Raw genomic sequence first — 13,034 nt, forward strand, 5'->3', positions numbered from 1 at the left:
CCCCGCTGCCTCTAGATGGAGCCCTTGTGTAGCATTTTGAACGAGGAAGCGCTGAGACGGAATTCAGCTTTATCAAGCTAGACACCGCATACAAGAAATAAAAGTTATTTTACCTCCAAAATAAAGTAAAATATTAAAGTTTGCCACATTGAGGAAATAGTTTGCTATAACATTCAGCGACCAACTACCATTAAAATAACATGATTTTTAAATGTTTATCTTTGCCAAGATGAAACTAATTAAAAAGGGTATTTTAACAATTAACTGTCCTATACCTTGATGCAAACGTATTTTCCGTCTGCCTTTTTACAGTTTTTGAACTATCCTTTTCACCTTGACAGGTTTAAAAAAAATGTAAGAAAAATGCATTTTCTAGATTTTTTTTTCATTTTTTAACTTTAAATAAAAGATCTTGTACTTATCACGGTGGAACATAAATTTTTTGTAGTTCTGTAGTTGGATCATAATGAATACCGAAGTGCTGATCATAATACACTAGCCTGTTAGAAGCTATTGCTAACATTATACACAGAAGTTGGTTTACAATTCCCAACAAAACCCGGGATGGGCTTTACAAGAAAACACAAAGAAAGATAAAAACAAATTACATTGGAGGGGGGGGAAATCATTTTAAAGGACATACAATATATATTTGGTTTAGAATGAGCGAAAAACAGGATCAAAAATGTTGTTGAAAATATCATTAACAATTCAGTGTTTCCCTACAACTACAAGAGCAACAGAATTAAAATGCGTTAATTGGAGTTTTATTTTGAAATGACACCACCGGATAAGCGATATTGTATATAAAGTCTGTCTTGACTGCGGTCAACTAATCCAGTGTCAGGCAAACCCAACAGCAGGTCGCGACTTCCCTGTCAGCTCCAGAAGGAACCGGGTCTGCGAACAGGAGCCGGGAGGAGCGACGCCGAGCTTTTACCTTAAACGTTACACCTTTCAGGAGTCATTAGGCTACGAAATACTTCCTACCTTTGCTTTTATTTTCTCCGCCGAAACGCGACAAGCGGCACTTTGGGACCCGCAGGAGAACGGATTTGTGGAGTGTTTTTAAAGCGACTCACTCAGGCGTTCAGTTTGCCAAGTTGCTTTCTGCTCACCTTAACATGGCTGCAACGACGTGCACCAGGTTTACCGATGAGTACCAGCTGTACGAGGAGCTGGGGAAGTAAGTTCTCTTCATTTTACAAATATTTTCTTCGAAAGTTAAAGTGAAGCTTAACTGCCATGTGCTTTTACTATCGTCGATATGTCTGCGAGAGACCTCCGCCTAGCCTACCTGTTAACATGTTTAGATAGCGCGGGGTGGGCAGGACGTCACGCGAACTCCCGTTCCATTTCTTTTTTATTTCGCCTGCTTGTACATTTGTTTACTATAAGAGCATGAGCGTGAAACAATATTAAAGACTGTATTAAATCCCGAGTTATTATGTTTTATACGTCCTATGCTCTCGTGCTTATCTCAACTTTTTGAATCTGTTGTCCCTGCTGGTCAACGCCCATTATATTAACCTGTATTTTGGATGAGTAATGCTTCAATAATGAACAATTCAAAAAGTTGAATTAAAAAAGAAAAGAAAAGAGAACGCAGCTGAGTGCCATGGAATGCATGCCGAATATAATAGGGCACATCATAATATACCAATAATCTTAAATGATGCTCTAACAGCGCGTACCTCCTGGCTACGTGCCAGGCATGTACAAACAAGCAGAAATATGGATGGAATTCGGTGTTGTGTCATTAGCAACGCTTGCCAGCGGAGACATGTCACCTGTGTCGCTCTCAGTCCGCTGCAGTGAAATAAAGCCCACCTTAAAACGAGACATGACGGCTGTTTTTTATATTTATATATATATATATATATATATATATATATATATATATATATATATATATATATATATATATATGAGAATCTAAATGTGTGTTCTCAGTAATTTGTAATGTGTTTTCACAAGTTTCCGCCCTTTTGCAAAATGCTAAGCGTTGAAATTCCTCAGTGGTGTGCCTGTGGTACTGGTACCATACACACAACGGCGCATTCAAACTTACAGCAATTTAGTTTCTCCTACAATGTCACCAACTGTAGGCTAGGTTTGATGCAAAATGTAAAAAAAATCCCGCCAAAACGTAGGCCTATTGCCTACTATTACACCTAGGCTATCCTATATAAATGAACACAGGTAAACACGGTCTTTAGTTAGCTCTGGGAAGGTGTTGCTCACCGGTTTGATCTGGCTTCAGGTTCAGTCATGTAGTGTTTGTCTTTGTAGTAAAGAGCAGAGCTCAATCACAAAGCTGTCAGCAAACTGATTGACAAGAGAAATCCCAGGGAGTACTCTGAGCCGACATAGTCATCTATCAATCATTTATCACACTGATTAAATACCAGGCAGCTGTTACATCAAGTATTGCTCTGCCTTCAGGAATGTTTGGGTAACAAATCACAGATAGAAATGGTACTTCTGTAGGCTATCAGGGTTTTGTTGACTGTGTGCCTCAAAGGAAAATTCTTGCAATGGCACTATGCACATAGTCATTTACGTTCCAGCTGCATACCTTTTTGAAATGAGCACCTATTGAAAGTAAGCCCTTAGGAGGGGGTGTAGGCTTATAGCAAGGTGTGCTGAATTGGTCAGACTTCAGAAGATGGGTATAGTGTTGAAATGTGCCCTGTTCACTGTGTGTTCAGAACAGTGCTTTAATGCAGATATCATCAGCCTCTGGTAAATGCAACAAATACACAAAATGTAAAGACCAAAATAAAATGCAACAAGAGGAGCGATGAGCATGATCTGTACATTGAACTGTGATTACAAGTCTTTTGAGGAGTGTCTCTGGGAATGTAAAAAAAGTTATTCTCTCTGTTAAAGTTAACTTTGTTACCCAATTTTTCTATGATTTTGTGTCTAAGTGACTGATGGAGACAACAATCTTTGAAATTGGTCCAGTAGCAAGTAAGACCACTGCAGTGGCGAAACAATCTACAATGACTACCTTTTACATGCACAGAATATTCCATCACATTGACTGCCATTCATTTTGACGTCACTTTGACAGCGAATAACTTTACATCTGAAGAGTTTAAAGACTCTATTTGTCCATTGTTTATTTCTAAAGAAACACGACAATGTATAAAAGGCTCCATTACCTTGTACCTCACGTTATGGCTCCGTAGCAGACGTTTTTATAAAAATAGGCTAACGATTGGGTCATAACCACGAGACTTACTGTCTCATAGTAGAGGAATTACTGTATAGTACAGGAGAAGCTCTCAGGCAGTTTGGACTTCCATTAGCTGTTTAAGTTTAATTACTAATGTTAACTATCATTTTAGTGATCAATAATTAGCCTGTGTCTATGTTATCTCCTTACATATACCTACGCTCTCCGTCTCTGCTAGATTGGGAATGATTGAGATTTCTCTTGGCACAGCTACCAGAAGACTTCCAACTTTCAGACAGGTTGCTCACGTCACATCTACGTCTTCAAGCTCAGTTGGAGGCTGCTCAGTAACGCTCAGCCATCACCGGGAAAGGGCTTCTGATAGACTTCACTGGTCTCTGTCCAGAGACACGGGACCTGGTGGTCCAGTTTATATACTGTCTATGGTGAAAACCAAGATTGAGACGCATATTCTGAATGTCCAAAGAATGCTTCTAAAACCCGAATAATACTGGAATTTCCCACATGTCTTAATCGGAAAATGCTATATTGAGAAAAAGGCCTTACTCTGAATATCCAACCGGAATATGCTGTTTACATGACCCTGATCAAATTCTTAATATTGTCTTATTCGGAATAATAGTGGAATATTGGTGTGCATGTAAACATACTCAATGAAACGTTAATGGGGAATTGTGCATCTTCAACTTCCATTCACTAAAAGTTCTGTTGTTGCCGCTGACAGGCTCAGATTATTATCTGACAACATTATGAAAGCATCCCTACAGAGAGAGACCTTTTTGTTAAAGAGTAAGATCCTTTTTGTTTAAAATCAAACAGCCCCGAAATTGCTATCGTAAAATCGCCAGACTCCATTTAAATAAACAGTAATTTTATCATCGTAAAACGCACTTAATTCAAACTCTACTCGAAATAAAACTATCAAGTCGTCTTGGTTCATCTTTCCACTGTTCCAACAATCACCACTCTGGTTTGGTTGAAATAAACCCTTAATTCACCCATTTACATGTGGAAACATGCCGGCTCTATACACGCTAAAAGTCCTGATTATGTACATGGAGTCTGGTGGGTTTGGTGATTTCAGGACTGTTTCATGTTAAACAAAAAGGATCTTACCCTTTCCATAATGTTGTCAGACCCTTAGAATAATAATCTGAGTCTGTCAGCCGCAAAAACAGAACTTTTGGTGGATGAAACTGGCGATGTGCAATTGCCCTTCAGGGTTACATTGCTGCGTGCCTGGTTCGAGGCTGCCGGTTACAGCGTTCTCGCTCAGTACTGGACCAATTTCAAGATTTTTTTGTTCACATTAGTTACTTAAACACCAATACATGGGGAAATAGGATCCAGGTTGAAAAATACTGAAATTACCCTTTTAAAAGTGGTATTTGATGGCTGTACTTGTATTTTTGTTTTGGAAAATCTTGCCAAACGGTGACTGATGCCTAACTCTTCTGTAGGGGGGCTTTCTCTGTGGTGAGACGGTGCATGAAGATTTCCACAGGGCAGGAGTACGCTGCTAAGATAATCAACACCAAGAAGTTGTCTGCCAGGGGTGAGTACATGCCCTGTAATGTGGCGTTAACCTCATGCTGTTTTACAACATGTTAGCGTTCACTCTGTTACTCTGGTAGACGGCATGATCTTTGCTTAAAACCGTTCCTCTTTAGAGCCCTGTCAGCCCTCAAACCTACTTCCTCTTTTTTTTTTTTTGGCCATACATGCTTTCTCACGCCGTCATTTGACTCCAAGTTGTCTGTAATAGCAGGACGTGGTCAGGTTTGAAATGGTGGCGACTATGCTGACCACATTGTACTCCTGCACCCTTTAAATTCACTTTCGCTTTCCATTTTTGTAACTCCACTCATCAAAGTGACACCAGCATGAAGGAGGGAGCTACTTTTGTGACTCATCCGCTTCTGACTTCTGATGAGCTGTATATGACTCACAGCGCTGTCTTTCACATGGAAATACAAGCCAGTGGTGGCAGAATTTAGAATCTCTTTTTTTTTTATTTATTTATTTATTTTTATATATATATATATATATATATATATATATATATATATATATATATATATATATATATATATATATATATATATATATATATATATATATATATATATATATATATATATATATTTTTTTTTAGATAGATCGTCTATCCAGGAAGTGAAGGCATGGATTCTTTTATTTCCTCCCATCTGTGCAGGCCTAGGCCCCGCTGTCGAGATGTTGCATCGCTGATAAATCCCCATTCGAGACATCAGAGCGCACAACACACAAATGCTCAAACAAAAGGAGATAGGCTTGAAAAGGCACACAGTGATGGTGAGCGATTGCACAGCGGCAGCAGATGCCGCGTCTCATGGGGGAAGCAGGGGCTTTCCTCACAGCAGCAACAGCTGCATGAAGAAAAGCAACACGGGAGTACGTGTGGTTTTATAAGAAAAGACTAGAGACCATAAGAACGATGAAACAAGTAAAAAGATAATAGCCTATCTCTTCTCTCTATGGTTCAGTGATGCAACAGAATCTCCATTCATAGCCAGTCCAATATGGTGAGAAATTGGAAGCTTGAATGAGAAAGCTTGTGGTTCCAGAGGTGAGGGAAGAACATGAGCCGATGAAAGGGAAGGATAGTAGAAAGAGAGGAGGGTAGATGTTTAAAGAAAGGGAGTCCATGATTGATTCCATGCTCAGATTGATTTGGCCGAATGCCTTCGCTGAACCTCTCACCTGAAGTGTGTGTGTGTGGCTGGCTGGCTGGCTGGCTGGCTGGCGTTTGTACAAAATGAAAGCCAACTTTTCAGGAAGCAAGAAAAAGAAATGTAATTATCACTTTGTTATTTTAGTGTTTTATCCGGCGGGACTTTTAACCTCTCAAACCAGAGGCCCTTTACATTCAAAGGCTAATCCTGGTTTATTATGTTGTTGATGTCGCATCCTAGTACAGTCACATTGATGTTTACACTATTTATTGCGGTGATGTGCTCTGCGCTTATTTTGTATTACCTTGAGATTAGGGATAGACCGATGCCCTGGCCGATTTATTGTTTTTTTTTTTTTTTTTGTTTTTTTTTGGCAGTTTGTAAATGATCTGTATCTGCGGTTTTATTTGCCTGATAACCGATAAAGTTAATTAATTGCAATACTTTTTCTCGCCTACAGCTCTGTGTCTGTCCCTCTGCTTCGGGGGGCACATGGCCACAATTATATGACAAACCAATATAGTTAGGTATCACACATTACTGTCAGTGGAAAACAAAATCCAGGCAAGCAGACTGATAAAATATAAGATTTATATTCTATGTTTTGATTTATTTAATGCAAAAAAAGTTCACATCAGAGCCTCAAATCATGAAACCCACCATAATGTGGTTTACAGGGGTCTCGCATGACAGTGTTCAGAAGAGATAGATGAATGACAGCCCTCTAAGCAAACGCAGCCAGCCCCAGTAGTGTACTGTTAGACCGGCTGAGAGCTGTTGAAGGAGGCAGGCTGAACTGAAGGTCAAGTTCAATGAGGGGAAACCCCAGACTCGTTGCCAACGCTGCTGTGTGATGAGAAATCCTAAACAGGAAGCTCCCTCTAGCTGGAGAGGCTTTATGTGGCTGTAAACATTGGCCTCACACCAGAGTTAGTGCTTTCTGGTGCATGGCCTTTCCAAGGAATATCAATGGGACTGTACTACAGCTGGACATTTCATTTTAAGTAAACAATCAGGAAGACTATCTGACAGAATTTATCTTGGCAACCTCATCTGTTTATGGGCATGGATACGCTGCAAGTGCGTCTGCTTTGACAGTGAGAATACATAATTGTTGTACATCTTAGTGTCTGAGTGTGTCTGTATTTTCACGTGTTTTCAATATTTACATTGGACCTTTAGCGTTGAATTATTGTATCCTGTATTTGTACCATCCCTGTATAGTCAGAATATTATGCCCTATGCTTTCAGTGTTCTGCTAAAATACAACAAACTGCTTGTTGAATTTAAATAAAAATATGAAAGGAAATCATTTCCAACATTCTTTTATTGAAAAGATCAAACACTGAATTGATTATAAAAGGCAGCACTTAAAAATAGTGACGGTTACATTTTCTTACTGATTTGTCTTTTACGACTTGTGTATTGCGGCAGTTAATATTGTGATAACGAAGGCAGTCGTAATATTTACCTAGCCGTCTAGGCTAACGCTGTTGTGCTAATGTTAGCAAAACAACGGCGTACCGTTAGCTAGCTAGCTGTCTAAACTTTTGAAAAGCCGAACAGCATCCCCATCCAAGTAATAAATAAACACTAGCTAGGCAAATATGTTGTTACTGGAGCTAGTAGGGTCCATCAAAACGTGAGATATCTAATCGAAAATGTGTTTACAACGTCGGGGGATTTCACAGGTTAGACTGCCTTGCAAGTTAGCCCAAAGCTACCATGATGCCTTCTATTTCTAGATCTAGATAAGTTTACTGGTACTTATCTGAACTAACAACATGATCACTGTCCCTAAATATAAAGAAAACACTGACTTTCACTAGGTGCTATTCACTGACAGTAAAAACACCTCTTCCACCTCTTCCTCATCCCAGTCAGTCACCATAGTTCTAGTACTAGGCTGAGGCACGTCTCCCCAACGTGACGTCATCACCGAATTGCGTTAAAAAACCGACTAAACGACTAAAACGGCGAAAACTGGCCTTTAACACTATTTGGAGACATTTTTAACAATGATATACATATATTGAGTGCTTTATGTACCCATTAATCAACAGTGGTGGTTAACCTGCAACATGGGCTTTAAGAAACAAGCAGTGTTCAACAGTTGTGTCATTTTGTTAATGATTTCATCTTTGAAGTGTTATTGCTGTTTTTTTAGTGTTAAGTGGCCTTGCTTGCACACTGACTGTGTTACTTCTGTCAAACTTTAGTTGTATTCTGAATTAACTGGTAGAGTTGGACGTAGGAATGCTGTTCCTGTTGAATGTTGGGTTTTTGCCCATGTCTGATATGCTGATATTTTCCAACTCATTTTGGCTGATTACCAATATATGCACATTTCTTCCACCTAATTGCAGAGAACATCAAGTCTGTCCTGTAGTGGAATTAACATTATTACAACTACTGTTATCGTGATGGCCCATTAGCAGATGCAGACATAAAATACAATGCTTTTCAAAATGGACACAGTCACAGGGCAACATAAGAAAACTACTTCAACTTAGGTTCCATTTTTATATTTACATTTCAAACAAAAGTGTAAAATTCACGGGCACCCGCCTGGATAGCTCAGTTGGTAGAGCGGGCGCCCATATGTAGAGGTTTACTCCTCGACGCAGTGGGCCTGGGTTCGACTCTGACCTGCGGCCCTTTGCTGCATGTCACTCCTCCTCTTTCTCCCCTTTCATGTCTTCAGCTGCCAAAAATAAAGGCCAAAAATGCCCCCAAAAAATAATCTTAAAAAAATATGAAGTGTGAAATTCATTCTACTTTAACAGGCTTGGGTGATGCTTTCCCTGAGACAATCCTGACAACAGCCATGACCAGGGGAAATTTGACCTACTGTATTTCACAAGTTGCAAGACGGGTAAATAATGTAATCTTGTGAAAGTAAGTGCATTTTACAACTGTACAGCAGTTAAATCCAACTGGTAGAATATAAATAAAGTGTACTGTTGGCTAAATCAGCCTGGATCAGTACACAAACACTGCTGCTTAAACCCAATATTAACTGAATTATTAAATAAAAAATAGGAGCCCATTATGTGGCTATACAATCCTTCAAATTGTAAAAACAAACATGAAAACTAGGCTCAGTCTGCGCTGCTACAATGCATTGTAAAGTTCACAAAATGCATGCAGTCCTTCAGTCCACAAAAAAAATCATGTTTGAATTTAAACATTAATACAAATTTGTGAAACGTTAATGCTAATTACTTATCCTAAACCCCTCTCTTCAAAATAAAAGCCCTAATACTGAGACAGGCATGGAACATGTAACTGAAACGTTATCCAGATGTACCGAACTGAAAGCCTGTCTCCACTGACGGCACAGGCTTGTATAAAGGGAAAACTGGGGCAGTGGTTAAACACAGATCTAGTGATGCTTGGACTCAGCCGAGTGGAAATGATCACTTGACAAACCCACCAGGCTGTGGAAAAGCTAGCTGTGGTTCAGGAGCCAGCCATTCTGTCGTTTTGCTTCTGGAAAATACCCCAGGCCCCAGTCGCTCACCGTGAACTCTTCATTCCCATGGAAACAAAAGCGATGGAGAGCTAAATATAGTGTGTGGGGTAATATAAGCGTTGAAGTATATTACAGGCTTTGTGCTGTTAATTATGCCAGTGCATGATGCTGTCAGTGTTCTATGAATCATACGGCTCAGTCACATTTGACTGAACAATGAACAATCATATAATTTACTGAATTTGAAATGAGCCATTTTTCATCTAGCTTCATTTAACCGCATTGATCGCTGTAAGTTCTTCCTAAGCCACACACACTGTAGCTTAGCATGCTGGAGCCAACTGCTTGGAGCCAACTGCTTTTTATGTCAGCTGTAAGCCTGGCAACATGGGTGATGACCTGAGCCCTCTGAGCTTTATATCCAGACTGGGTCAGCGGTGCCTAAATCCTTCCTGCCACACTCTCCTGTACCTGCGGACGCACACGCACGCACGCACGCACACACAGAGACACAGACCGTGTCTATATAAAGTGCTCCATTAGAGCACACACCACTGGTTGGTGTATGTGCGGTGCCAGAGATTGGCTTAGCAGCTAATGTCAGGGGCTCAGCATGCCATTTACACAGCACCCTGCTAAGACCAGACATGAAAGAGATGGATCAAGGGGTGTGTGTGTGGTGTGTTTTCATAAAAGGGGAAAAGAGACATGACACAAAGCAGTGCCGTGTGTACAATCTAAATGTTATTTGAGTGTGTCTTGTAGGTATATTGTTATTGAAACCAATGACTGATATTTGGAACAGATATGCATTTACAATGAAAATTTAATTTAACATACTCAAACACAAACATTTTGTTTAAATGATTTAAGCATTTATTTAATGAGAAACTTTCAACATAATAGCCAGTAAAAGAGTCAGATAGTGTTGTGGGGGGGGGGACATGAAGTCAGACTCAGTGGTGAGTGAAACTGAAGCAGAGGGACAGACACAGAGCTGTTGCCGAGCCAAAGTTGACCACTCTTTAATTTATTAACTGGGAGATATGGAGAAAATCAAATATCACGATATTTTTGACTAAACACCTCGATGTCAATATCGCAACGATATTGTAAGGTTGACAGTTGATGCTTTCACAAAATATCTTCCACATTTAGATTTTAGATAAATAACCATCATAATGTGGATACAACGTCTAAGTGGTTAAAGGCAAATAATAGAACAGCTAAAACAGTCTGGTAAATTCAGAAAATGACACCACTTTACTGTAATGCAACCTTTTGAAACCAGGAAAAGACTAAACTTGCCATGTAAAGATATCAAAATTCTTCAAAATCTAAGACGATATCTAGTCTCATATCACGATCTCGATCTCCAGCCCCACTTTATCGGTTATCAGGCAAATAAAATGCCAAAACAGATAATCTGCAAACTGCCAAAAAACGTCCGATAACTGGTCTATCCCTAGTGTCTTGTCATTGTATCCACAGCTCATCTCTCAGGTTCTGGCTCACCCATATGGCCCATAGCTTGGAGGAGCTGTTCATGCAGGCACAAGCGATGACTCGGACAGCCCTTAGAGAATGTCCTTGTGACTCTGTCACCATTTAAATAGTCTGCCTCTCACGCCTAAAGTGTGTCCTCTGACCCTTTATTGCTTAAGGTTCATCCCACCATGCCATTTTATGCTGAGAATAGGTCATCCCGTTGGAATACACCAGATTTTGTGGGTATGTTTCCAAATAGAGCATAGTGTGTTGTGTACTGTTAAAGCAATAGTTTAGTGCTGCCACTAACGATTCATTTTCTAACGATTAATCGACTAATCTTAACGACGAAAAAAAATCGTGTTTGTTATTTCGTCCATTTTATTTTGAACTCAACTGAAGGGCCAAAACATAAAATGTCACTTGTGCCATAAACAATATAAATAACTTAAATGTTACCAAATAAAAAAATGACAAAAAAAAAAAAAAAAAATTATCGATTTTCAAATATTACACCTGTTAATACAGAACAAAATATTCTGTAGCCTATTTTGCCGTCAATACTGCCGACGTTGTCTTTGCTGTAATCAAACCAGTATATATTTATGTTTAACATGAAGTATACTGCTTGAGTGTAGTAAATCAATGGGAAACATACATGTGTACAGACAAGGCTAGCAGCAGCAGCGCCGCGTCAGACACCTTTCTGGTGTGTAAAGACAGAAAAAGCCACGCAGCTGACACACAACAGAAACACCACGCTCACACCACGCAGGCAGTGTGTAGCTTGTCGCGTGCATGGCGGGGTTTAAAACATTACTGCCAACGTCTAAGTAGCCTGTTTAACATCCAAATACAGTCCTTGTACTTGTCAAGAGTTAATAAACAGTACAGACTTGCTCGCCGTTTTATTAATAATCATATGCTTATGTTCAGAGGCGGAGTCTGGACTTTTCCCGGTGGGCCGGTAGTGTTTCGAGGCCGCGAGGGCCGGTCTGATAATAGTTATACATTGCAAGTTCTTAGCGGCCTGGTGTGCCGCGGCTGCGCCGCTTCCCGCTGGTCAAACTGTGCAGCCTCTGCTCAACTCGTATGGTGAAGTTACAGACCACTCTTTTACCAGCCTCCGCCATTTTTCAAATCAAAGCAGTGAAGGCGGGGTGGAGGGGGAAGAAAGAGGAGAGCAGATTAACCAGCAGGGCGCGCACAGACTGGTGTGGAGGTGAATTACAGCGAGCCATTTGAGACAGGAGACCAAAAATAAATAGGCAGTCAATAGTAAAACGACTACGTCGACTAAAAAAATTGTCGTCGACTTTTTTAATGGTCGATTAAGTCGACTAATCGCAGCAGCACTACAATATTTCCACATTTTGGGAAATACGTTTACTCGCTTTCCTGCGAGAGTTTGATGAGAAGACTAATACTACTCAGCTCTGCCCGGCAAATATATGGCTACAGTCAGGAGTTGGTTAGCTTAGCACAAAGACTGGAAACTTCCTAGAGGCTTGTCGTTGGTGTGAGTTTGCCGAGACTCAAGTATGTCATTGCTCCTGGCCAAGAAACCGTGCAACTCATAAGGTTTGTTTTATTAGGGGTCCAAGCCCGAGTCTGCAAGAACCGGCGGTAGCAAGAGCTACGCCGTTCGCACAGCAGGGCTGTGGAGCCCTATTGTTTTTGTAAGGATTAGTCGTCGTCGTCATCATCTGCCTAAAACTCTGACTACAGCCTAGTACATGGTGGGGGGGGTTGCCATTTTCAGGACTGGTCCGAAACTCCGCAAGGACCTCAGGCGCAACAATTCACCCACTTCCACCACTAGGTGGCGCTATAGCAGAAAAAAACGCTTTTGGCGCTATAACTCCGGACATTCAAAAACCATACATCCATGTATTCCCTGGATCCAACTGAATCTCCTGATATAGGCCACGCCCATTTCCGCCTAGACTTTTATGCGTTAAAAATCGCGATTTATCAAAAACCTACTTTTTCGAACTCCTCCTAGACCGTGCAACCGATTGGCACGAAATTTGGCAGGTAGCATCTCCCGATAGGCCGGACAAATAGTTAATAAAAATAGTTTTTGATAGGATAAAAATTGCACAAAAATACGCACAAACAAATTTGTGTAGCTAACTATGAAAACACCAAC

The 13,034-nt window shown here is 40.3% G+C and overlaps 1 protein-coding gene across 18 annotated transcripts in view; it reads left to right on the forward strand.

The window, feature by feature from the left end:
- The first annotated feature begins 835 nt into the window (after positions 1-835).
- The window catches only part of camk2d1 (calcium/calmodulin-dependent protein kinase (CaM kinase) II delta 1), a 100,556-nt gene continuing 88,357 nt past the window's right edge, over positions 836-13,034 (forward strand). For all 18 annotated transcript variants that reach the window (XM_035993726.1, XM_031299851.2, XM_031299855.2 and 15 more), the window contains exons 1-2: positions 836-1,186; positions 4,666-4,760. In XM_035993726.1, coding sequence (XP_035849619.1) covers positions 1,125-1,186; positions 4,666-4,760 — 157 coding nt within the window. In that variant the 5' untranslated portion in view covers positions 836-1,124. The remainder of the gene's footprint in view (positions 1,187-4,665; positions 4,761-13,034) is intronic.

This window comes from Sander lucioperca, chromosome 17 (genome assembly GCF_008315115.2).
Source record: "Sander lucioperca isolate FBNREF2018 chromosome 17, SLUC_FBN_1.2, whole genome shotgun sequence".
NCBI classification, from domain to species: Eukaryota; Metazoa; Chordata; class Actinopteri; order Perciformes; family Percidae; genus Sander; species Sander lucioperca.